General features: G+C 38.6%; 1 protein-coding gene across 1 annotated transcript in view; it reads left to right on the forward strand.

Annotated features, from left to right (window-relative positions):
* The window catches only part of LOC145994407 (beta-catenin-like protein 1), a 44,709-nt gene extending 36,437 nt beyond the window's left edge, over positions 1-8,272 (forward strand). Inside the window, exons 9-11 of the mRNA XM_083130531.1 lie at positions 1,838-2,016; positions 4,749-4,944; positions 7,863-8,272. Of these exons, the coding sequence (XP_082986657.1) occupies positions 1,838-2,016; positions 4,749-4,944; positions 7,863-7,951 (464 nt within the window). The 3' untranslated portion in view covers positions 7,952-8,272. The remainder of the gene's footprint in view (positions 1-1,837; positions 2,017-4,748; positions 4,945-7,862) is intronic.
* The last annotated feature ends 19,524 nt before the right edge of the window (positions 8,273-27,796 follow it).

A 27,796-nucleotide genomic window follows, 5' to 3' on the forward strand; every position in this document is an offset into this window, starting at 1 on the left:
TGTGGTATCTTTGATGTGGGTTTAACATTGAACACCTGTAGTGCATGAGCAATTTTTCCATGACTTATTATAAGGGATATTAATTTTTGGCATTTTTTCTGGAAATATCAATGTCAATTTTATTATTTTCATCATTATTTCCTCCAAAAGTCATGTTTTCAACAAATAAGCAGTACTCAGCTTTAAAATGATAAGATTTTAATCCATACTTATTCTTATAATCTAGTAAACTTATAACCAATAGAATTTCTGAGAAGGGAGTAGGAGTGAGTGAGTGGGTGTCTGTATGTGTGTTTATATTTATTTGTTTGATTGTTTGTTTGTTTGGAATGAGTGACCAGTTAACTGCTGTGTAAATGAGTCTTCCTTACTCCTACAAGGATATGAACAGGACTTAAACTTATTGACAGAGCTTTATGGTATGTAACTAATCACTGTTCTCTCTTTAAATCCTGTAAAAGTCAGGGTAATCTATTTAGGAGTGAGAAAGTCAGGATTTTTTATTTATCTTTTTATTTATTTGTTGCTTGGCAGGATTGGATTAAAAAATCTAAAAGAATGCCAATAGAATGACCTTAAAATTATTTTAAAAATGACCTAAAACTAATTTTCGCTCTGAAAATGAAAGCTTGATTTTCATAAGTTACAAGAGAGTAGTTGAATAATTCAATGTTTGGTGGTTTAACTACTGAAGCAAAGGGATAAAAGCAATTAAGTGCTAATGCAGTTTTCTTTATTTTGACTTCAAGGTTACATAAAATGTGCACAAGGTTTTTCTGTGTAAATCATTCATCTTCTTTCAGAGTGAACCTTCTAGGATACAGTAGTTGGCCAGCATCTAAAAATACAGTTGTGTTTCCCATACATCAGATTATATTTTTTATGTAATGACTAATTTTACTATAAAACCACAGATTAAAGTGATAATATAGATTGTCAAAATGAGCCTCAAAGTCGGCTTCACACAAAGTATTTTAAGTTAGCTGGAGGAGAAATAAATTTACCATAATTAATTATAATTATTTAATGCATTGCTAAACATTTCAGTTAAAAATAATATTGTGCTTTTCCAGTGACAAATTTTCTGTTAATGGCAAACTTGCTAAAAGGACCACTTCAGGAAATTTAAATGTGTAAGTTAAGCTAGCAAATGCATTTAAAATTCATTAAACAGGCACAGAGAAAAATAAACATCTAAAATACAGAAAAACAGCAAAAAATGACCTAAAAGCCAAGAAAGGCAGAATGTAAAATAAAAATAATGTTTTCTGGTCCTAACTGAAGGGAAATTGACTACTATCAGGTTTATTAGTTATGTGAAATTTAGAAAATTTCGCACTTCCACATTGCACAATTTAATGGTTAAAACCTTATTAACTTCGAAGATCCACTGTCTTCATTCACAAAAGGGTACAGCATTTGAAGCGGAGATGGTACCGCGTCACTGCATTGTTTGTTCCTGGGAGGCGGTAGTTGCGATTTCTCCCGTTCAGCGGCGCTGGCATGCACATCCTGGTTTGCATTGTCTGCTTCCTGTTGTCAGGTGACATTGACGGGTGGTGGTTGGGGGTTTGGGCTGTGCTGCTCGGCATGGTGCAGTTCCTGTTCCCCGCATGGCTGGAGGGGGGTCGAGTATGTGCACCGCATCTTTTCTTTTTTAGGTCGGGGATCTTTCTGCGGACAGGTTTAGCATTGTTTTCAAGGCTCTGAAAAAAAAAATTGTCATCAACTGCTTTTTACCATTTTCAATCTTGTTAGCATATGTACGTAATTGTGTGTAGTATCTTTCACATGATGCAATTATTTACAGGATGATGAAGTGTTTGATCTCTTTCAGAGCATGTGCTGTCCATCATTGCCAGCATGTTGAGGAATTGCCGTGGTCCTCAGAGGCAGAGGCTGCTGAACAAGTTCACGGAAAATGACCACGAGAAGGTTGACAGGCTTCTTGAGCTGCACTTCAAGTACTTGGAGAAAGTGGAAGAGGTGGACCTGGAAATTGATAGGGAGAGAAGGGTAAGTGATTTCTAAAGGGTGTCCAAATAAAAACACAGAATTTAATTTAAGAAAAAAACAACATTATTTATTTATTAGTTTGATATGCTTTGTTAATTTTGGCCATATGTAATATTTCATTTTTTTTTCTGTTAATTTCACAGAAATCTGTTTGATTTATTTATTGGCTGTAATATTGTGGTTTGTGTTATCAAATTTATAGTTTCTGGACTTATGTGTAATTAAAAGTGGCATCAGAAGCGGAAGTCATTTCCGGTTTATAAACACTTGTAGAACTGTCCAATCTTATTGATTCTGTTGCCAGGACAACAGTGCGTGAAAAGTAAGTTGAGTTGCGTGAGATGATGTTAATTTTGTGAAAAACACTGTTATAAAGGAAAAGCTGCAGCTTAATTGAAACGTGATTGTGTTTGTGAATATCGTTGTTATTTTGCAGTGATTGTTTAAAGGTAAAATGTGTTATTAAACTTGTAAAATGGCAAGAAGCTATTTCTTTTTCTAATCGCACGTCCTGAGAATGCTCAGTGTAGCATAACATTAAGGAGAGTCTCATAACTCTGCCGCATGGGGAGATTGGGTAGCTACCATGACGTAGTGATCCAGTGGCAAACATAAAGGAGGAATGTCAAAAGTTGGCAAAGTTATTACATTATTTGAAAGGGTAAACATTGTCATTTGTGTAATAGGATATCTGACAAATGTCCTCCACGATGCATTTGACACTTTTTGACAATTCTTTTGACTAAATTCTGGATCACTTTTTTGCATAACTACGGCTCACTGTTGTTGATAACTCTGCGAATTGTTTTTGGCTGAACTGCCAGTACGAGGTTGGCCTGGTTTTTTATTATTGTCTCCAACCAAACCTGTTTGTTCAAATTTTTCAACTAGTCTTTTCACAGTTGTTTCATTCGGGGTGTTTCTCCTACCGAAAATGTTAGGTAATTTGCGCACAGTCTCAGAAAAACATTATCCGTACTTGCAATGAATTTTAACGATCGTCACTCACTCTTCTGTCATGTACAGCAGCATATTGACTGACCGCAAGGTGTTTACTACAACATGTGAGCTAGCAGAATGCTACCAACCTTGCGGAAAAAAAATGGTACACAGTTTAAATCCTGTGCTACTTTTGAGACACCCTTTACTAACAGGTGGAATTCTTATGTATTTAAAATCAGATATTGGGAAGAGACCATTCTTTGAAACAGTACAGGCCAATTTAATGTCCTCTCTTTCCAGTATGACTACCAGTCTATTAAAGTCATGGAAATGTTAGGGAAATGTACTGTCTGGAAAAATCAACATTTTCTAGAAGTTCACTAAAAGTAGATTTTTAGCCTCCCCCCAAAAAAAAATACAAGTAAGAAATTGTATATTCTAGTAGGACATTTTTTAGTGAGGAAATTTTTAGCATATTCTTACCTTTTTAATGTGTTCTTTTTGTCCTGTGTAGGATCCTTTTCAACCTTGCAGTTTTAATTTTTCGCAAGGGGCTTTTACATGCTTTTTTTAACTCTTAGGTAAGAATTTTAAATAAGATGATATATTTCCCTGTATACACTGAATAGAATATAATAGGCACACCCTACACCTTGGTTGACCTTTGAACCATCTGTTTGTATATAATTATGTGTGTTGGCCGTTTTTCTCTGTACGTTGCATGTACTCCTAGGTCCCTAAAATGTATTGTACATTGTGTAAGTAAAGGTATGTTAAGTTGATGAATCAAATGATGTAGGAGTGTAAAAGTCTTGGTACTAGCTTCTGGTAGTATACAAAATAACATTGGCTTCGGTCCATTGTTTTTGCATTTCGAACAATTTATTAAAAGAATATGGATGATTTCCCCAAGATTTAAGGAGGAATTTTATTGTTAATTGAATCTGACTGTGACTAAAGATGTTTCTCTGCTCTCCATATAAACACTTACATTGGGGCTTGGATTGCATGAGACCTAGACACTGAAGGGTACACCAATTTAAAATCAATCAATTAACATTTGTCACTGTTGTCCGATTCTTTCTTCAATAATTTTGTTGTGATCTGTAGTCAGTTTAGTATCAGTTTGATAAGAATTATGTCAAAAATTTTCAAAACCAAGAAAAAGTCAGGGAATTTGTTTTCTTGAAATAAGCATGTGCCCTGTAAAGGGAAAAAAACTGACAAAAATCAATGCCTTTCATTTATTAGCTATTCCATTATATGGATAGCTAATGATACAGATAGCTTAGCTTCTATGGGGAACTGCGTTTTCCTAAGTAAGCTTGTTTTAAACCCACTGTATGCTCAAATTTGCTAATCGGACCCAGAGTGAGTTCCGAACCACTGTGCAGCATAGCACTAGGATTTAAAGCTAGGATCCTCTGATTACTAGGTGACAGAATTACCACTTTTCCATGGGGAAGGCCCTCATTACCTTACAAATTGTCAATGCATGTTTAGCTTCTGCCTTCCTGATGGCATAGTGGTAACGTCATGGACTTGTAATGAAGGGGTCCTGGTTTTGATACTCAATGAAGGCACATAGTTGCTCAAATTCCTCTTTAAACTGTAGGCCTTGTCCTGATTAGTCTATCTGTATATAAAGTGGATTTGAAACAAAGAAACATAAAATTGAGGGCAATATATCTACCGTGAGCTGAAGAAGTGCATGTTCCGATTTAGGGTAGTGTAATTCTCTTGTGTACACTTTAGCACTATTTTCTCATGAAATGCGATGTTTTATGCAGGATCTGGATGACGATGAGGATGAAGATGAAGCAAACTATCTGCGTAGACTTGAAGGTGGACTGTTCACATTGCAGCTTGTTGATTACATTGTTCTTGAAGTGTGCACAGGAGGCCCTTCATCCATAAAGCAGCGGGTCACTCAGATTTTGAACCTCAGAGGCGGATCATTAAAAACTATTCGTCATGTCATGAGAGGTAAGAACCGCAGAGTGTTACTTGTATATTCTATCAGTTGCTTGAGTTTTTTGTATGTACACATTGTTACACGTTGCTCTCCATTACACAATGGACAGCAGAACATGCTACGAAGCCAGACATCACAGATTTCACAATTTTCGGAATTCCTTGGTTGTGTATTGTGCCTTCAAAATTAATCTGGGGGAAAAACTATCCAATTTCCAAACTTCACGTGTGCGTTTACCTCATCCATCATGAATGATGCTGTTGTTTCTGTCATGCCCCAGATGTTGAGAATGCAAAGCAATTGATTACAAACCAGATATACTCTTTGCAACAAAAGGAGAACTTATGGATCTTTACTAGTTTTACGAATTTTACATGTTCCTCTAGTGTACAATTTTTTTTATTCATAAAACTTGGCAAGTTTGTCTTGAAATTTCATAATGTAGTAATTGTATTTCTTTATTTACTTTACTTGAAAATGTGTCAGTCTCAATTTGGACACCCTGTATAACCTTGATCAAATTACCCATCATTGGTTGTTAGAGTAACATATTCTATGTGATCAAAAGTATCCGGACACACCGCAAAACGTGTGTTTGTCATAGAGAGCGACACAGTACTGCCATCTACTGCGAGGAACTCATGATCAGCGATCTCAGTAGTCTGCAGCGCGAGACAGCAGTATGGGACGGTCTGAGTAACTCCCAGACTTTCAACGTAGTCAGGTGGTTGGGTGCCATTGGTGTAAAAAGTCTGTGCGTGAGATTTCCACCCTCCTAAACATCTCGACTATCGGATTAAAAATTATACATACTCGAGTTTCAACTCCAATTAAAAATTAACCAGTAGATCTACATAAAAACGAGTTACATCAAAATTTGGCTTATTCATTTCTGCGTTAATCTACGCTAGCCATTTTTTTTTTCGAGTATGCCTTCTATTTTTAATCGTTGTGAGAACAAAAAAAGGGCTGTTTTTTTTTTTAGTTTTGCAAACGATCGCTATCTTTGAAATTCTGTAAACCGATTCTATGCAGATTTTTATTCACCAGAGTAAAGCTGTTCAGGGAACGTGGCAACACGGCACACAGCGATGTCCATTGAATAGTGGAAACTGCCAGCGGGCACTGCGATATTCAATACTTGCGGTATTGCCACGTTCCACATACAACTTTACTCCGCTGAGTAAAAGTCTGTATAAAATTGGTTTCACAATGTGCATTTTTAAACCAGATGCAAAGAGCTTGAAAACAAGACTAATATTGTATTTGTAGGACTACCCAATGCCAAGAAAAAGTTGTTTGGCAAAATTGAATATAACAATTTTTTGAGAATTTTTGAAAACCTGAAAATTAATAATTGTGTTTAAAACCTTTCTGCCTTCACCCTACTAAAATTTCATAACTATCGGACAACCCGTTCTTGATTTACAGAGTTTCAAAGATAGCGATCGTTTGCAAAACTACAAAAAACGGCCCTTTTCTTGTTCTCACGACGATAAAAAATATAAGGGATACTCGAAAAAAAAAATGGCTAGCGTTGATTAACACAGAAATGAATAAGCTAAATTTTGATGTAACTCGTTTTTATGTAGATCTACTGGTTAATTTTTAACTCAAGTATCTATAATTTTTAATCCGATAGTAGCTCCACTGTTTTCGATGTTATAGTGAAGTGGAAATGTGAAGGGACATGCACAACTCAAAAGCATGCAGGCCGACGTCCCATGTTGACCTCCAGAGATCGTCGAGTGTTGAAGAGTGTCGTACAGCGTAATCGTCAATCATCCATTACCACCATCTCACAGTAATTCTGAACTGCATCAGGATTTACTCCAAGCACCATGACTATTCGGCATGAGGTGCAGCAACTTGGTTTCCATGGCCGATTAGCTGCCCATAAGCCATACATCAAACAGGCAATTGCCAAACGCCGCCTCACGTGGAGCAAGGAGCATCAAAACTGGACCATAGAACAGTGGAAAAGCATTGTGTGGGGTGATAAATCACGGTACACAATGTGGCGATCCGATGGTAAGGTGTGGGTGTGGCGAATGCCTGGTGAACGACATTTACCAGCCTGTATAGTGCCGACAGTGAAATTTGGGTGTGGTTGGGTTATAGTGTGGTCATGTTTCTCCTGGAGAGGGCATGGCCCCCTTGTTGCTTTACACGGCACAAGCTTATGTTCACATTTGAACCGCTTTCATGCTGCCTACCATCGAAGACCAGTTCGGGGATGACCATTTTGTCTCAACACGACCGAGTACTCGTCCATACTGCAGGGCTTGTGGGGGAGTGGTTTGACGACAACAACGTCCCACAAATGGACTGGCCTACGCAGAGCCCTGATTTGAATCCCATAGAACATCTCTGGGATGTTTTGGAACGCCAACTTTGTGCTGCCATTCCCCAGGAAACCTTCCACCACCTGATTGAAAGTATGCCTGTGAGAGTGAAGGCTTGTTATCAAAGCTAAGGGTGGGCCAACACTGCATTGACTGCCAGTGTTCCCGATGGAGGGTGGCCCAAACTTGTACTTCATTTTCAGTTGGGTGTCCGGATACTTCTGTCACATAGAGTATGTGTGACGTAACGTACATATTCTGTCTCAATGCAGGCAACTAAACAATTAATTAAATGTTAAAAACAATATTTTATTACTTCTCCTTGTGAACCAGTAATAAAAACATAAGAACATCAATATTGTAGAAAAATGAAGAATTTTATTCATTATTTACAGATAATGTGTGATTATATAGATGAGGAAAATAACAAAAATTGCAAATATCTTTCAGTTAAAGAGTTTTTGCACTCGATAAATATTTTTTTGTACAGTATCAGTTGAGTGCACTCGTGAAAATGTAAACAGATAAATTATATAGCTAGGAATGTTTAGTACAGTGTAATCAACATGCTTGTTTCCTTGCAGAATATGCAGGGAACTTGGGTGATGCTGGCGACACTGATTGGAGGGACCAAGAGCAGCAACATATACTTCAACTTGTAGATAAGTTTTAATTTTTTAATTCGAAAAACAATGTGATCTGTGTGAACCAAATGGTGTTAAAAACATCGAATAGATTCCAGTAGGATGATTTGCAGGAGATCTACATTACACAGTACTTGTGAAGACCGAATTGTGTTGAACATCAACTGCTCATATAGTCTGTGAAGAACACTTGAAAAACAGTCAATTGTATTCTGTGTGTGTGACATGGAAGGGATGAACGTGTGTCATGTGTGACATGATTTCAGTGATTAATATGAGTGTCAGTTACATATGCTATTTTTAGTATGTATGAACAGAGTGTTTTTCTCCCAATAAAAGTACATTCTTTTGTTTAACATCCATATTCTTCAGTAGATTTTCCTGATGGAATAGTGATAAATTCGTTGCCTTTCAATCAAAGGATCCCAGGTGTGATACTCATTGGAGGCACTGGCCCAGTCTTGATTAGCATATCTGCACATAAAGTGGACTTAAAAGTCAAAACTCAAACTCGTATTCTTCAGTAGAAGACAACTTAAATTAATTCTAAGTCTTTGTCTATACTGTGCTCTCTGTCCTATTATGCCAAAGCATTAATTAGGGAAGAGAATTTTTACTTAGTACTGGCTGATGGACACATCCAGAAATTGGTATAATTGTCAATAATTTACTAAAATGACACATCTCTAAGTAATCTGTAAGTATTAGTATAAAATTCCTCATATACAAGGGCTGATGAACAAAGAGTAAGACTGATTTTTTGCTCAGCATTTTGTATCTTTACATGTTTATAATGTGCATATTGGACAAAAGTGAGGTTTCATACATAATACCCAAAGATGGCAGCACCATGGGATCCTTTGTTTGGCTGCAACACTCTTTGTTCTAAGTAATTTGTGCATTTGGCACAACACACATTGGAGGGAGGTGACGAGTGAAGGAGCAGTATGCAGCAATCAAATTATGTTGTCATTTAAAGCATAAACCCAGAGAAACATGTGAAAAGCTGCACCAAGCTTACGGTGAATATGCATTACCTCGTGCAACAGTCTTTTGGTGGTTCGAAGACTCAAGTGTTAAGCAAGTTGAACCTGGTATTTCCACATCTGCTGCCACATAGGTGAACATCGATATTGCTGCAGTGATTGTCCATTAAGATCGGCAGATAGCAGTCCCATGTCTGTTGACTCATGAACAAAAGGCTGTTCAAGTGACACATCTCGTGAGGTGTTATGTTTCTTTGGTGATGCTTTTCTGGAATCAGTTATCACCTGTTATCGTGAGTCATGGGTGCACCACTACGACCCAGGAGAAAAACAAGCCAGCACAGTATGGAAATGGCCAGGGTCTCCAAAACTGAAAAAGCCGAAAGTTGTTCCATCTGCAGGTACGGTGATGGTGAATCACTTTGGGTGGTCACTTCATGACAATGCACCACCTCATGTGGCAAATCACGTCATGGCATATTTGGTGAAATTCAACATCACCTGTGTACCACATCCCCCTTATATCACCGACCTAACCACCTGTGAATTTTTTCCCTGCACTCAAGTCAAAGCCATCGTTTTGCGGACTCCCAAGCAGTGCTGAAGAAATGTGAGGTGATTCTGAAGGATCTCACAAGGAATGGCTTACATCATGTTAGCGAACTGGCAGAAACGTCATTCAGTGCATTTAAGTTGACAGGGGGGACTACTTCGAAAAAATCATGTAACTCTTTCACCAGAGTAATAAACATCTCTACAAAAAAATTAAAATATATATATATATATCTCCGCCAGAACCACCACATCAAAATCCTCCCAGCTGACAAGGGGTCCACCACGGTGGTCTTGAACTCTCAAGATTACCTGCCTGAAGCCACTCATCAGCTGGCCGACTCCTCCACCTACAAAACCACCACGGTCGACCTTTCAGCCACACACCTCAACAGAATCCAGGACTTTATCCACACCCGAGCCACCCCTGAGGGCCTGGTAGCCTCCACCATATCCATGCTCATCCCAGACAACCCCTGCACCCCCACCTTTTACCTGCTGCCCAAAATCCATAAACCTGGCAACCCTGATAGACAAATCGTGTCCAGTTACAATTCACCTTCTGAAAGAATCTCAGCCTTTGTCGACTCCCACCTCCAGCCTCTTGTTAAAGCTCTGCCCTCCTACCTCTGGGACACCAGCCACTTCCTTCAGAAAATCAACACTCTTTCACCATTACCTGCCAACACTATCCTTGCCACCATCGATGGTACTTCTCTCTACGCCAATATACTTCACTCCCATGGCCTCTGCTCCATAGAATCCTTCCTCAACAACAGACCAAAACCCCACAACCCCAGCACTAATTTCCTGACCCATCTAGCTCACCTTGTCCTCATGTTCAACAACTTCACCTTCGAGGACAAGCACTATTTCCAAATCCGGGGCACAGCCATGGGTACCAGAATGGCCCCATCCTATGCCAACCTGTTCATGGGCAAAGTTGAAAAAGAGTTCCTGGAGACCCAATTACTCAAACCTCTCCTCTGGCTCCGTTTCATCGATGACATCTTCATGCTTTGGACACATGGAGAACCTTCCCTGACCACCTTCTTAGACAAACTTAACCACTTCAGATCCATCAATTTCACCTGGACCCACTCCACCAACCAAATCACCTTCCTGGATGTGGATGTGCGTATGAAGGAAGGACATTTGGAAACCTCCATCCACATCAAACCTACCAACCATATGCAATACCTACACTTCTCCAGCTCCCATCCGTTCCACACCAAGAAAGCCATCCCATTCTCCCTGGCCCTCAGAGGTCAACACCTCACCCACCTCCCGACAGAACTATAACCTCTGCTTACACCAAGCCTTCCACCCTGGTTACTAAACAAATATCCCGAGCTGCTTCATACACTCCTACCAAGAAACCTGCCACCAATCCCCCTGCACTTGTCACCCAATATCACCCCCCCCCCTTTCAACAAAATCAGACACACTCTACGTTCTCTCCTTCTCATCCTGCACAGTGATCCTGACACCAGAAATATCTTCCCCGACAAGCCCAGAATTGTTTTCAAACGCCCTCCCAGTCTCCAAAACACCCTGGTCCACCACAATACACCTACTCACAATCAACTCGCACCTGCCCACAAATGCAACCGCCCAAGGTGCAAAACCTGCCCCATATTTGTCACTTCCTGCACCCTCCAGATCCACACTGCCACCGGCAAATTCACCCTCTACCCCAAAGGAACCTGCTACAGCTCTAACCTAATTTATATCCTCACATGCAACATCTGTGGGAGCTTCTACCTGGGGGAAACATCCACAGCCCTGAACCACCGCTCCTCTACCCAAAACCTGGACTTTGCTGTTGCCATTCACACCAATCACCACAATATTCCTTTTAATGACTGCTTCCAGGTAGCGATCGTCCACTCCTTGCCCCAATCCACCAACACCTTAATACGTAGAAGATGGGAGAGGGCCTACATATCGACCATGAATGCAACCACACCTCCAGGCCTGAACAAGGCCACCCAGTAACACCTCATCCCCTATCCTCACCCTCACCACCACCTTCCCCCCCACCACTCACAGGTCTCGACAAGCCTGGCGAAAGAACCACCTGCATGTATATTTTTTGTGGCACTGTCAACACTTTTTTCGGGACCTGGCAACCCTGCATGTCATGCTTACTCTTCTTTTTTGTCACCAAGTTCTACAATGTCTCTCTACTCCTGAAGATGTGACATACCATCACGAAAATTTGAAGTTTTTCTGTGTCCGGCGAGTGCTTCCTCTCTCCTCTTTCACTTATATATAGAGGCACATATTTTTGGTAAATAAAAAAGCAAAATTTCGGTACAAAAACAGAGTTAATTTCGGGTTCAAAAGCGGTAAATAAAATGAAATATCGGTGTTATAGCGGTGAAAAATTGGATGAAAAGTGGTATATAAAAAGACATTTTGGTTTTAAAATTGTGAATATAATCCTAAATTTGATTAAAAACTACACTTATTCCACAGAATTAACATTTCACTTCTAATAGCACATTTATGTAGTTATAAGAGTATTAAGTTTATTTCTGTGTAAAGGAGTCCATTTTTGCTTCTCCAATATTAACAGCAGAATTAATCAATTTTCCGGGAATTGCATAACTCACAGGATACTTCAGACTTCAGAAAGTGTCACGTCGGTATATAAATGGTAAATTTCGTGTTTAAGAGTTAATTTCGCTTTTTGCAGTTCATTTCGCATTATTTCGTGACAAAACATGGTCACAAAATGCATCTCACACCTTTCAAAAACATGAAAAATTAACACTACAATGTGTTTTTTCAAATTTCGTTTTTTCGTCAAAAACGAAATATGCATGCCCCTACTTATATATATATATATATATATAATCAGTTTTTGTTGATCAGCCCTCGTACATTGGTGTTGTAAAGTAAATGTCTAAGTATGCTGTTTATTTTCCAAAACAAAAACCTTGGAAGTCCCCCTGGTGACATGGATTAATTAATTCATTAATGATTCACTGTTAATTTGGGGCCTTCCCGATGGTGTAGTGGTTGCGTCGTCTCCTTGTAATCAAGGTGTTTGATACCCGGTGGAGGCACATAGTGGTTTGGATCCCACATTAAACTGTAGGTTCAGTCCCGATTAGCCTTACTGTGCATAAAGTGGAATTTAAACACCAACTCAAACAAACACTGTTAATTGGTCCTTATGTATTGCCGGATGCTTCTACTTTTAACCTACGAGGGACCTGTATTTTGATCCAAAACTAGTGTGCTAACCATCTACTTGATGGCATGCCCCAGAATTCTAAAGTTACTATTGACTGTATATGCTTAAATTCTACTGTGGGATGGCACATAAGGTTTTGGGCTAGGGCTATTAGGCTGCTTCTAGTAAAAAGGATAGATGAACACAAGAAATGCATACAGAAAGGAGAAACAGAAAGGTCAAAAAATGTGTAGGAAAATCACATAGATTTCAGTGGAACAAAAAAGTACTGCACAAAGAATCAAATCGGAAATGGAGAAAATCATCCACACAGTGCTGGAAATAAAGTTTCTGGTAAGCTAATTTGTTATAGTGCCACAAACAGAAATTATGCATAGTTAGTTGTAAGAGCTGCTAAAAGTACTGTGATCTATTCATACATTATCTTATGTTCATATGAGGGACATTCAAATGAAACCCGGTCAGTACGTCGAAATGTGCCGTACATGTACGGTGGCACCACATAACTGCGAGTATGGTAGCGCCAGCTATTGGTTGAGAGACTGAGGCGTGCACACCATTTGACATTGCATAGCGCCAGTGTGGTATCATGTCGAAGAGAAGGTGGTCACACAAGTTATCGTCCAGTACAGAACATGCAGGCGAGTAAGCAGGAACAACGAGGAGTGATTCGTTTTTTGGCAGCGGAAGGAGTTGGGAGGCCGTGAAATGTATCGACGGATGAAGGCTGTGTATGGTGAGTACAGTCTGAGTCGTTCAAGTGTTGTGGAATGGCGCAAACGATACCTTGAGGGGCGTGAGTCACTGGAAGACGATGCTCGTCCTGGACAGGCTCATCGTGTCATCACACCGGAAATGATTGCAGAAATGAATGCTTTAGTCTTGGACAACCGCAGAATCACCGTAGACGACATCCATCGGTTACTGGGTATTAGCGTGGGCACCGCCCACAGCATCATGCATCAACACCTGAACTTCCGCAAAATTTGTGCACAGTGGGTTCCCCACCACCTGACCACCGAACAGCGGAAAAATCGAATAGGCCTGTCTTTGAGTCATCTGCAACGTTATCATGAGGAGGAATACGGCTTTCTGTCGCGTATTGTCACAGGTGACGAAACATGGTGTCACCATTTTGAACCGGAAAGCAAGCGTCAGAGCAAGCAGTGGAAACATTCGAATTCACCACCTCCAAAGAAAGCAAAGGCAGTGCACACCAGTTCTGGTAAGATCATGATGTACTTTTTTTTTTTTTTACCACAAGGGCTCACTGCTTGTCGAGTTCCTGGAACGGGGAACCACCATCAATGCCCAGCGTTATCAAGCCACGTTACAGAACCTTCGACGAGCCAAGTCGAAACGCCCAGGCATGTTGTCCAATGGCATTATCTTCCTGCATGATAATGCCCGCCCACACACGGCCAATGCGGTGAAGACGACAGTGCAGCAGTTTTGGTGGGAAATGCTGGAACATCTACCGTACAGTCCAGACCTTTCCCCGTGTGATTTCCATGTTTTTGGACCTCTCAAACAAGCTATTCGCAGACATCGATTCGCTTTGGACGACGAAGTGTGTGAATGGGTCCAGGCCTGGATCCGAGAGCAGCCTACTAGCTTCTTCAAGGATGGTATAGACCGGCTTGTGTCGCAATGGGATAAATGTGCAAAGAGTTTTGGCGATTATTTTTGAGTATGTGTACTGTGTGTATCTACATTTTTGAGTACGTGTAACTACATTTTTCACTTAATACACTGATTACACTAGTGACCGGGTTTCATTTGAATGCCCCTCATATATATATAATTATATGTCTTTTGTTAAGTAACTAACTAACTCTCTAGCCTTCTTGAACCCGAAGGTTCATGGCTGCAGCAACACAGGCCTCCCATGTGTCCCTATCCTCAGCAAGATCTATATACTCTTTTCCATCCCTACCAATTTCCTTTAGGTCAATCTCAACATTATCCCTCCATCTTCGTCTTGGTCTTCCTACTGGTCTCTTACCATCAGGTTTCCCAACTAGAATCCTGTAAACTCTTCTTTTCTCTCCCATTTGCACCACATGGCCTGCCCACCTAAGTCTTCTTGATTTAATCATTCTAATAATATCTGGACATGAATACAAATTTTGTACTTCTAAATTATGTAACCTTCTCCACTCACCTGTCTCCTCATCTATTTTAGGCCCAAATATTTTCCTAAGGATCTTATTTTCCAATACTCTCAATTTATTCCTCTTTCAATGTAAGGGACCAAGTTCTGGATCCATATAATATTACAGGCAAAATAGCTGTTCCGTATATTTTAACTTTTAGTTTCTTAGATATTAAACGAGAAGACAAAAGTTTTTGAAGAACATGCATTTCCTGAATTAAGCCTGCTTTTTATTTCCTCTTTAATATCATTTTCTTTTGTAAGTATTACTCCTACAATTGGCAGAAGTGGGGTATGGTTGTTGGACTACAATATGATCCTCCCAGCTAGATCCGAGGGATCCGATGACCAACGACAGGTGCGGTCCTCCATTCTATTAGGTGTTAGATGTAGAGCTGACAACTCTGAACTAAAAATACATGTCAAGAATCAGCAATATGAGGCCATGTCTTTTGTTAACACAAACTATTATTAGTTTTTATTAGGGTTGAACCGATACCAATACTCTTTAACAATTCAGACCAATACTAATGCTTGAAAATTGTAACAATTGAAAGTTATCCCTGTATTTTCCAGAGTAGCAGAAGCGAAACAGATGAAGGTAACTCATACCCAGCAGTGTAATGAATCCGGTGTTTTCTTTTCATGAAGATGACTTATGAATTGGTTGCCATGTGTGTTGAGGGGTAGATGCACAATCTGGCCACAAAAAGTTCCACTTTTGAGTCCTGGCTCAGGTGTTCCTTTGTGACTCTCTCTTCATCAATTTTGTCTAATTGTCTCAGAACCTCACTCTCATAATTTGCACAATGAGGCAGAAAATGATGTAAAATAAAATAAATGCCAAAAATTCGAGGGAACATTTGAGGGATATTTCTTTGTCATGAAGTTAAAGGGAACAGGATGTAGTATTGTCACAATGGGCAGTGACCTATGATGATAACAGATCATAAAAACTATTTAATGTTGGATAAATATTTTCAGTACTTGCTAGAGGTACTTTGTAATCAGCAGTGGACGTGGTGGAATTCCAGAAGAAATACACATTTCCAAAGTTATTGTGTTAAAATTATTTTTTGTTTGGGTGATTGTTTCCTCTGATATTTTTATCTAATTTTGTTTAAGTAACTGTAAGTTATCATGATGTAAATAGAGGCTGGTTTCTATAAAATGCTTTTTTTCCCAACATGAGAATAATGTTTTAATATTTTTATTTTTTTATTTTTTTTAGATGAGGTATTTGATTTTCCAGAGTTCACACACAACCATGTGACACATTGGTATGAGCCTAGCCTAATGGTTTGCACTCTTGCCTTTGGTGTGAATGGTCCCAGGTTGAGTTTCTGATAGGAGCCTCCAAAATTTTGCTGTTGACCCTGCATCATGAGGACAATTGGGGATCTCATAAAAAATCGAACTTTGGACCATTCACACCAAAGGCAAGAGTGGAAACCATTAGGCCATGCAGAAACTCATACAAATCCATGTGTACACACAGAACAGAAATAAAAGGGTTTTACTCAATGTATGTTTTCTTATCGTAAATTGTATGTTGTACATAATACAAGTTTTAGAAGTACAAGGTTTAGAAAAAAACATGCTGCCACTTCCATACAAGTGGTGTGACAAGTTGTATTTCACCAAACGTGAGACATTACGGATTCATTGGAGTCACGGTCTCCTGCCATTTTTTTTTATATCTTACTTGAATGTTTAGTTGTTATTTTCAGATCATCATCATCATCCTTGGCCATTTCCTGCCTCTAGCTGGGTCGGCATAGAAGTCAAGCCTCCCCATTTTTTCCTGGTCTTCCACCACTCCTCTCTTTCCACGGTAAACCAATCTTGTCCTCTTCTCCTAACACTCTCCCCCTATCTGCTCTTTCCACCGACATCTTGGTCTCCCCCTTGGCCTTATTCCCACTCCTTGTGCATTGTAATCTCTTACTGGTAGTCTTTCTGCATCCATCCTCTTCATGTGTCCGAACCATCTCATCTGTGTGCCTGATCTATCCTGTCCTGAAGCTTCATCACACCCACTGTCTGTCGGATCTTCATTCCTTATTCTATCCCTTCTAGTCTTCCCCAATATACTCCTTAAAAATTTCATCTCCACTGCCTGCATCTTTCTTTTGTCTCTCTCTGTCATTGTCCAAGTCTCTGATCCATAAGTAATTATTGGCATTGTGTTATATATTACCTTCTTGCATTTCATAGGCACTTCCCTGTTGCATATTATTCTTCGAACGCTTTGATATAGTCCACCATCCATTTGTCCTCTTCTGTTTACCTCCTCCTCTATTCTTCCACTTCTCTCAACTATGCTTCCTAGATATTTTAAACTCTCCACTACCCTCAACTCTTCCGTGTCCATCTTTATTCTTGGTTCATTTCTGGCTCTGTTTCTTGTTGTTATTAGCACCTCACTCTTTTCTGCACTGAATTTCATTTCTGCTCTTCTGATTTCCTCATTCCAACTATCAAGCTGTCTCTGTACTTCTTCTTCCCTGTTCCCCCATATTACTAAGTCATCAGCGAACAACAGGGCCTTCATCTCTTCCTCTCCTATCTTCTTCTCCAACTCTTTGTTAATTACATCCATCATAATTATGAAGAACAGTGAAGAAAGAGAACTTCCCTGTTTAGTTACTTATACTGAACCACTCCATTCTTCCCACTGGTGTCTTCACACAGCTCTGGTTGGCCTTGTATGTGCTCTGCACTCTACACACTATCTCTTCCTCGACCCCTTTCTCTCTTAGAGCCTTCCAAATCTTTGTTCTGTTCATGTTTTCATATGCCTTTTCGATATCTAGGAATGCTATAATCAAATCATTTCCATACTCGTAGTGCCTTTCCTGCAATTGCCTTTTGGTGAATATCAGATCTACTGTTGATCTGCCTCTTCTAAATCCATACTGTTCCTCTCTCATGTTCTGCTCTGTTACTTCCCTTATTATTTTCTCTAATATTTTCTCATACACCTTTGCTGAGTGGCACATTAGTGTTATTCCTCTGTAGTTCTTACATTCCTTTCTGTCACCCTTCTTGAATATGGGAACTATTAGTCCCTTTGTCCAATCTCTTGGCACTTCTCTCCCTTGCCACACTGTTTTCAACACTATGTATAGCCACTGCACACCAATCACTCCAGCTCCTAGTATCATTTCCAAAGGCACTTCATCTACTCCAGGTGCTCTACTTCTCTTCATTCTCTTCAATGCTTCCTCCATTTCTTTCCTTGTGAGATTAATTTTTTTCCTTCACTTCTTCATGTTCATTTTATTTTTTCATGTTCAGCAATTTCTCGATATTCTCTTTATTTCTTCATCCTCTTCTACAATGTTTTACTTTCATCCCTTAGCTTACAGCTGTCTCCTCTTTCTCTTCTATCTCTCACTAATCCATGCAATACTTTCTTGTTCCCATCTACAGCTTCTTCTAGCACTTTGGCCCATTCTTCCATCCACTTTCTTCTTTCCTCCTTTAATACAGTTCTTGCCTCTTTCTTCTTTTCCACGTACTCTTTTTATGCATATTGTGATTTACATTTAAACCAGTTTCTAAATGCATCATTTTTCTGCCTCTCTAGTTCTTTCATTCCTCCATGGTGTTTCTTTCTTTTTTTGCTTGTCCTTCCACATACCTTTTTGGCTGCCTGTACTAATTCTGTTTTAAACGTTATCCATTCTGTTTCTACTCCTTTGGGTTCATCTCTTGGCACTTTTGTTTGCAATGTTTCTTGATATTTCTCTTTTATCATCTTATCCTTCAATTTCCACACTCTTATCCTTCTCTCTTGTTCCTCCCTCCTATCTTTTATTTTCCATCTCCTACTAGTAGTCTGTGATCACTGTCTAAGTTCTCACTGGGTATTACTTTAAAGTTGTTCATTTTCTTCTTTACTTCCTTTGTTTACCAATATATAATCTATTACAGACTTTTGTTCATTATTCCAACTGTATCTTGTGATTTTATGGCTGTCATATTTCTTCTTAAATGAGCTATTGCCTACTAACAGTCCGTTTCTCTTACAAAAGTCCAGTAGCCTCCTTCCCTCCTCATTCCTCTGTCCCCATCCATCTGCTCCCAAGTATTTCCATATACCCTTTCCTGTCTCTTCCCACTTGTTTATTAAAATCACCCATCGCAATTTGCCATTCCTTTCCTACATATTCTTTCACGTCTTCCTCAAATTCTTCTTTCTCCTCCCTTGTACGAGGGATGATCGGAAAAAAAGGTTAAAAAGCACATAACTTTTGTTTTATTCACTGTAACTTAACGAAAATTTATGTGTAAATTAATAACATGTTTGTCTTGTTGCGAGTTTGAGGACTTCGGATTCTGACCATTTATACCCGAGAAGCGGACATTTAAAATGGTGACTCTTCTAGAAAATTGGTCAAGAGTAGAAGTGAGAGCAGTGGTGCGGTTCGTGTGGGCCAAAAACACTACACCTGCTGACATTCATAGGCAGATTGTGGAGGTGTATGGGGAGGGGACAATTTCAAGGCAACATGTAGCGAAGTGGTGTCGTGCCTTCAAAGAAGGACGGACCAGTATTGTTAATGACAACCGTGGACACAGCGGTAGGCCCAATACCTCAACCACTGACGTGAACTGTGCTCTTGTGGATGAGTGTATTTGTGAGGACAGAAGAAGAACATTACGCTCAATATCAGCTGAGCTGGGACTACCATTTGGTTTGCTGGCCACCATTATCTGACATGTGATGATGTCAAAAGAACTGCCGCACGGTGGCTACGAGAACTTGATGTGGATTTCTGTGCAACCGGTATGGAAAACCTCATCTACTGTTGTGACAAGTGCTTGAACAAAAAAGGTGATTACATCGAGGACTAGTGTTGAGTGCCCTCCATCATCAGGTGTGTTGATCTTCCAGCTATGTCTAACACATACGCCATAGTAGGCTTTGTAACCTTTTTTTCCGATCATCCCTCGTACACCTTGTTTGTGGGGCATACACTTGAATTATTTATAGTACTTTCATTCGTACATTATTTTTTAGTTTTATTATTCTGTCATTTACCCTCTCTACTTCCTCACTTATTCCATTTCTGAGTAAAAATCCAACCCCACTTCTCCTGCCCTCTTCAGAACCTCCCCAGTACAGTTTATAGTCTTTCCTCAATTCCATTTCTCCTCTTCTCTCCATTAGATCGACAATTTCTTCAGTCCTTCTTGTCAGTGTTCCAATATTAAATGTCCCTATTCGTAGTCCGTATCGTCTCCAATTTTCAGTCCAGCTTGCTTCTTTTCTCGAATTTGTTGTTTTCGGCTGTTGGCTGATCGGGCCTGTCACAGCCTACACCTGGGTGGTGGTGCTGCCACCTGTGGGTTCCCAGGTACACTCTTGTTTTCTGTTAGGGTTCCAACTCCCTTTGCCTTTCTGGGTCCCTAAAGGCCCACAAGGCAGTGGGGGCAAACACTTTTATGGCGGTGTTTATTCACCATGTCACAAGGCTGTCCATGGGTATTTGTGATATTTGCTGAGTATGTCCATGCCACTGGACACCCTCCACACCCTGATAGCCTTGCTGCCAATTAAAAATATTAATCTATCCAATTAGATTGGGAACTATTTTTACTCTTGTTTGTTTTGGCTTTTTTTTTTAGATACAATCCATAAAATAAAATACTCATACATGGGTTGTGTCAAGTTTGGTCAGGTAATTATTTAATTCATACAGGTAAGAAGCTAAATATTTTGGGAGATTTACCTCGGCAATATATAGAAATGATGACGGTTGAGATTTTGTTCCTTGTACTTAGTGATTATTATGCAATATTAAGAAGCTGCAGGTTTGTCTAGCAGGAGGAAGTACCTTGAAGTTACAATTGGGCATACTCAGTACTTGTTCAGGACAATGCAGAATTTTTGGACCAAGGATTAGCACTTACTACAACCTCAGAACATGGTTGGGTCTATGTATCTTCAATGTAACAATTCTCTAGCGTACTTGTAAGATACACTTGGATTCATCTTCTGTCCTAAGAGAGGCCCGCCCATGCATATCAGGGTGGCCTATTTTCAACAAAAGTTCACCCACGCTGTTTCAAGAATGAACTATAGAGAAATGAAATCTAAACAACAAAAACTTGTTGAGATAAATGTGTGTGTTTTTTTTAACTATCAGTCATGTGAATATTTCATGCTTTGTGTTTTATACTTGGTAGAAAATTGTTCATAATTAGAAAGAAGTGTAAACTGTACAGTGGGACCTACTAGTATTGCTCGGCAAATTGTCCATGACTATTTTCATTAATTTTTCTTTTACATTATATGTGTTTTTAAGCGATGGATTTTATGTATGCTGGTGCAGAAGTTGTCAACAGCTTGTTTTGAGTTATTTCTTTTAATTCGTGAAGCTCTTATTGGGTCAAATAAAGTGCACGAACATGGTGATGTATAATTTGTACGATAATACTCATGGATCCCACTGCACTTCTCACACTTCTTCAACAATTGAAACTCATGATAACTATCTCCAACCTTCCTTCTAGTTGCAAAGCAACATAGAACACCAGCCTAAAATGTCAAAAGTTTGTTTCCAAACATTTGTTAATTGTTTGATTTTTTGAACGAGTGTTTATATTCTTGGACGTTCCCAAGATTTTTTTGAGGTACTGCCAAACAACATACTTTTCTTCCCATTCCAGGGGTGAGAAAACAACCCATATTTTCTCCAATAATAGTATTAGCTCCATAAGAAACACTAATTCAATTTGAAGTTGTGTCCTCCTTCAGTGCCTTTACAATAATTTCCAAAATTACTTTGAAATGAAATTGTATATGTGATATATATATAATTTTGGTTTCATATCCAATTTGCAGAAGGACTCCTTTGTTCCAACCTCCTCTTCCAGACATCTACAGTATGTAACATTCTTATTTGTACACATGGATCTTCAAAGAAAATGCTTTAATATCTGAAAGGAAATACACTCTTTTGATATTGTTTTTTTACAATTCAATAACTAATATCATTAGGAAAATAAAATCTTACCCAAATTCTGTATAACCAATGACAATAATAAATGAAACAAAGAGAAACATGCCATTTTTTGTAGTTACAACTTTTCTATTCGAATATGTAATAATATAAAAGAAAAAGTATATTCAAAGCAAATTGACTGACAGTTCTAATACTCTGATGCATTACCTGTGACTATAATTACTGCCTGACACCTGTTCTTCATAGAATTAACCAGCTTCCGACATGTTTCAGAGCTTATTTTATTCCACTCGGCTTGCACAACAGTTTTCAACTCTTGTTTGGACTTGACGCCTGCTTTATGTACTTGCCTCTTCAAAATTGCCCATAAATGCTCAATGGGATTTAAGTCTGGACTTTGAGCTGGTGTTTGTAGTAGTTTGGGCACATTCCATATTAGCCAATTCATGTTAACTCACGCCTTATGCTTACTGTCATTGTCTTGTTGGATCTGTAGATAGGCGGCATGTCCATTTTTTGGGCACTCTGCTTTACATTATTCTTCAATATGTCCAAATAGACATATGCATCCATGATACCATCAATAAACTGGATGGTACAGTCATGTTCAAAAAATCTGTCGCATGGATTTTTTCTAAGTCCAACGTCTTACGAAATTATGTTGGTAGCTCTGAAACAAGGAAGTGTTGTGAAATATACGATCCTCCAATCAAAGTGAAGTTCGATTCGGAGTAGCAGGAGGCGTGACTCACGGTCTTGTCCACAGGAAGTTCAACAAATGCAGCATTTCCAAATATGAGATAACGTCCCCATTGGTTAAATATTGTTTCACTAATGCGAATCGGCAGAAAGATTGCGCAGAAGTTTACTTTGTCGTTCTAATTGCCTTTAATCGTTTCAAATTAGTATTAAATTGTCCCAATTATAGTTCACGAGCTTAATATAATGTATTCATGTATGTGTTTGACAATCATATATCACTCATTAGAACAATTTTCACATTGTTTTCACTACGTGAGATGACATTTCATTTACATTTACGATAAAATAGTGGTTTGGGTGTAATAACAGTTTTCATTAATTAATTTAGAGATGCATATTTATTTGTTGAGTTAATGATTAGGTTAATTCGTTATTTCTCGCGAAAAGAGGGAACCACAGCTGAAAGAAAATACACAACTTGTATTATTGAGGTCAAGAGTTCGTTTTAACATCACTTTTTGCACACATAGGCTAATCACGACTTGGGATACATTTAAATTGGAATCTGAAACCTTATGCGACCTGACTGGAACTCGGAAAAGGACACACTGATTACAAGACGTCGATACATTACCACTTGGTCTGGCGAACGCCAATAATAATGAGGGGTTGTGGGAGTGGGAGAGGGGTGACGGAAAGTAGAAAATAAATAATATTTTGGGGGGTATTTAATGTTATATTTATACACATACAAACCTAAGAAAATATTTATTTTGATACATGTGTGTGGGGGGTGGGGAAGGGGGAAAAGAGAGGGACAGAAAGATATTGGGAGAGATGGGACGAACAGGTGATTGTGGAAAATGTTTTATTTGACGTTCAGTAATAAAAACAATCAAATCAATGATGATTATCTTATAAATACCATATTTAATGTAAATTTGTTTTAAAAATGGGGGCGGGGAGCTGTTTGTTTTACGTTCAGTGCAGGATAACAAGTGGAGACACATAGTGGTTCGTATCTCACTTTAAACTGTAGGTCCAGGCCCCATTAGCCTATCTGTGTATAACGTGGATTTAGAATTCAGTAGAGAATAACGTCGATCTAGTATTTTGGATTTTAGATGCGTTGAGACCACTAAAATTTCCAATTCTTATAATAAGAAACCTGTCCTCATATTACCATTTTGAAAGAGAGAGAGAGTTAATTGTATAATCTTTCGTTGTTAGTTTCAAAGAAGACTAATTCAAATAGTAACAATGGGAACGAATAAAGCTTAAGAAAAGTTTTTGCCACCATGGGGATTTGAACCTACGACCATTAGAGTGACAACCCAGTGCGATAACCACTATCCCACGAGTTCGTTCATTCTTACTGCATGATTGTTGAGTTAAGACCAAATCTTTCAATATGCATTAGAAATATAATCCCCACCCGCCTCTTTATAAACAACACACCCAAACGCTCCTTTGTAGCAAATGAAATAAAGGTGGTATGAATGTCACAAAACATTTAAGCAAAATCTACTATATTTACAACGCAATTGTTTTACATGGAGAGGCTACAGCTTCGAGAATTGAGGTTGTGGTTTGACTGTAATTGTAGGATACCCCATAGGTATCGATAAGCCAAGGCTCTAGTGTGCACTAGATTGGTTTATTTGTAGTGACGTGCTCAGGAATTTGTAAAGAGGTATGTGAATATAGAAATGTGTTAATGCTTATTTTTTAAACAGTGTACTCATAATTTAATATCTCTCTGTCCATCTCATTATCCTACGTAGGAACTAATTAGTATTGCAGAAGTCATACTGAAAGGAAATCTCACGTGACAATGACGAGAAATTAGATTTACGGAAGGAATAGTTTTCATATTTTAAAACCTCGAAGGGCCTTGGGCAATCTCCCGACTGTCAGTCTCCCTTCCACAATCCTACCTAGAGTTATCTTCAACTGGCAACGAGGTGACGTTGGTCAGCACGTCGAACCCTCAGCCGTAATAGAAGATATCTGAAACCAGGTTACACCAGTCACTCGTAGCTCCCCAATTTCCTCACAATGGTGGGTTGCCACCGGTCCTATACAGATAACAGGCTGAGAACCCAGGACGACTCTAATCCATGCCGTCCCGCTGCAGTCGGAGTCCAAAGCACAGAGTCTTAGACCGCACCGTTACGGAGGAGGAGAGTTTTCATATTTTGTTTCTTATAAATGTCGACAATACATTAAATATATTATGCACCAAAAATTAGTGTCAAAAAATAGCCGGTTCCATAAGAGATTCGAACCTTCGATCTTCACTCAACTAGGCCGCTATTTTTAACAATTTCCCAATTTCTCACTCAATAACCTTCGTTGAACGTTTGTCTTAAGAGTCGTTAGCAATCTTGTAAACCTTATTAACCTATCTGCTGTCTATCACAAATGTATTTTACAACCAGGAGTAGATTTTGATGTCTGCAATTTAGAACTTGACTTTCGTGGTAAGTAATTCTCTACCGTCTACTATAATAAATAAATCAAAGTCTACATATCTCATATTTTGTAAATGCGAAATGACATTGTTAAATGTTACAAACTATTTCTTATTCCACCGTTAGTTCCAGATTTAGCCACAGCATTCTGGAAACCAGCGTGAAACGTGTTTCCCACACTTCCATGGTCAGGTGAACCCTTATCAGTTGCATTGGATGCCTGTGAACATGTTACTTCATACGTCATGGTACTGTGGTGGATTTCTTTCCCTTCCCCTTTTACCTTGAACGGAAGTAATCGCCGACTGGGCACGACGAATCAATCACAGAAAAGCAGACTGTGTAGTAAATCGCATGCCATGTATTATTTCGAGCTCCTAGGTTTTGGAAAGTGAAATAAAAAAAAAAGTATGTAACATTAATTCATAATGGTTGACTTCTTTGGGTATTATTTCATGACTCTTTTCTACTTACTCGAATGAAACTTTTGTCTACTGTTTTCAGTATATCAATAGGTGTTTTGAAACATTTACTGTATTCAGATTTTCAAAAAGATATAAATACAAAAAATAATACGGGGGTATGAAATTAATATTTACAGCCGAAATATTAAACTTAACATATTATGCACTATACTGAATAAATTAATTTCACTTGCAGTTTCTCTACTGTACTGGTTTCAGTAGATCAATAGGTGTTTTGAAACATCTATGTTAAGATTTTTTAAAATTTGAATTACAATTTGTGTGCCTGAAAACTTAGGGTATTTTACACCCGTCAAGCTATACGGGGTCCAGCCCCTTATCATGACAAAAATAAAAGCGTGTCTGAAAACTAAAATATCCTTACCTGGGTTAAAAGCTGAGCCTGTAAAGCGACAGACAGTCAGCACAAACAAGGACAACACACACGCAGTCCTACAAAGATTATACTAACAGTAGGTCCAGTCACCAGAGCCTCGTTAGTCTGCAAAATGCAGTTCAGGGTGTACTACATGGAAGTGAGGTTGGTTTAAATTTTAAATAGATATAAAAACAAATTGTTAGTGAGGAGGAATAAAAAGTTATATTTACAGCTAACATGCTGAGCTAAACACACTGCAAGGGTGTAAGGGATGACCTTCCACGAAGTATGTACACCCAATTGTTGCTTGCACGTAGTACACCCTGGACTTCAGTTTGCAGACGAACGAGGTTCTGGCGACTGGCCCCATGGCCAGTATAATTTTCTGTGTTGTCCTGTGTTTGGTCCTTGTGGGTGCTGAGTGCCTCTTTACAGCCTCAGCTTTTAACCGAATTCAGAATATTTTAATATGTTAGTTACAACACGACGTTACAGTTATGTTATTTTAGTTCTGGTAAGGGGCTGGACCCCGTACAAAGTGACAGGTGCAAAATAGCCTACGTGCTGACGCACCCAAAATTTTGAATTCAAATTCAAATTCAAACACACTACATGCAATATTACATGTAGTACTGAAGAGAATATTTCACTTGTAGTTCTTCAACTGTAATTACACATTAGGCCTACTGAAAGTGTTCAGTAGGGAATCATTGATTTTGAGTAGATTTCCAAGAGACAGAGTAGAGTACTACAATTGATAACAGTAGAGTCTATCTACTGTAAACAGTAGAAATTACGTAGGTTTATGACGACGATGAGAATGAAACAGAGGTAAAAACAATGATAATGAAATGCAGAAGCGTCCTGGAGCAAACAGGAACGTAGAATGTCTGGCAGCGAGACGCAAGAGTTGATCAAGCGATTGTGGCGTCAAATTTAGCTTAGAGCTGACAATTGATATTTCTACATGAGCTCAACATACAAGTTACATACAATGAGAGAATTGAATTGAGTTTACATCTCACGTGATATGAGTCGAAACTATTGTTGCACATTGAACTGTGAAGTGAATCAATATTCAATTCGATTAACTAGTGAATGGTGATGTGCTGAGATTTTGTAACGAGATGTGCCAAATGGATGACAGTATAATAACTTATGGACACATTGATTTAATATATTTGAACAATCTTATAACGTGCGATTTTGCATGAAATTTTATTACTTGAATCTACATCACTTCATTGCAAAGGCTACAAGGCATTTTATGGTTGTAAAATTCTGTGTTCGATTCACCGTTCGGTTAACTCTGCGATTTTTATTTCTTATTAAACCGAAAAATTATTTATTGCATTTTACTTCTTACGAAAATTCGTATATTATTTGCTTTGCGAAATGTAGAGAATATATTGTTTTTCATGCTTTTTACAAGAATACAACTATGCATGGTGAACAAAAAATAATGTAAAATAAATACTATTCACAAAAGGGATGTCAATAGTATTTATTTGTTTTGTTTCTTGATAATTTTCCCTAAAATAAAAATGTATAACTTTCGCTGTACATGACATTTCGTCGAATATGACACATGGATCATTTTTATGCAAATCCTAGTAAAATGATGAGAAATTCAAAAACACATTCTGAAAAATTATTTTCAAAAATAACATTGAAAAATCGTTAGAAAGGAGTGTTATTTTTAAAAAAATATGTAACATTTTTATTTCTTTAAATTACACTGTCCAACAAAATTGAAGTTTTTGTCTGTTAAAAGAGAAGTTGAGGGTGATTCTAATTGAATTTGATGTGCTGATTTCAAATCTAATTACAGAATTTTTCCATCACCCATGAAATTTGAGTAACAGGGTACATACAAAATATCAGGTACATACAAATCTTATATAGTCTCATAGTGATACGATGCAATATTATTTACAATGGCATATCTAGAATGTCTTCGAACTTGATTTTTGGCTGTAC

The sequence above is a fragment of the Lepisma saccharinum genome, chromosome 10 (genome assembly GCF_977018435.1).
Source record: "Lepisma saccharinum chromosome 10, izLepSacc3.1, whole genome shotgun sequence".
In the NCBI taxonomy this organism is placed as follows: Eukaryota; Metazoa; Arthropoda; class Insecta; order Zygentoma; family Lepismatidae; genus Lepisma; species Lepisma saccharinum.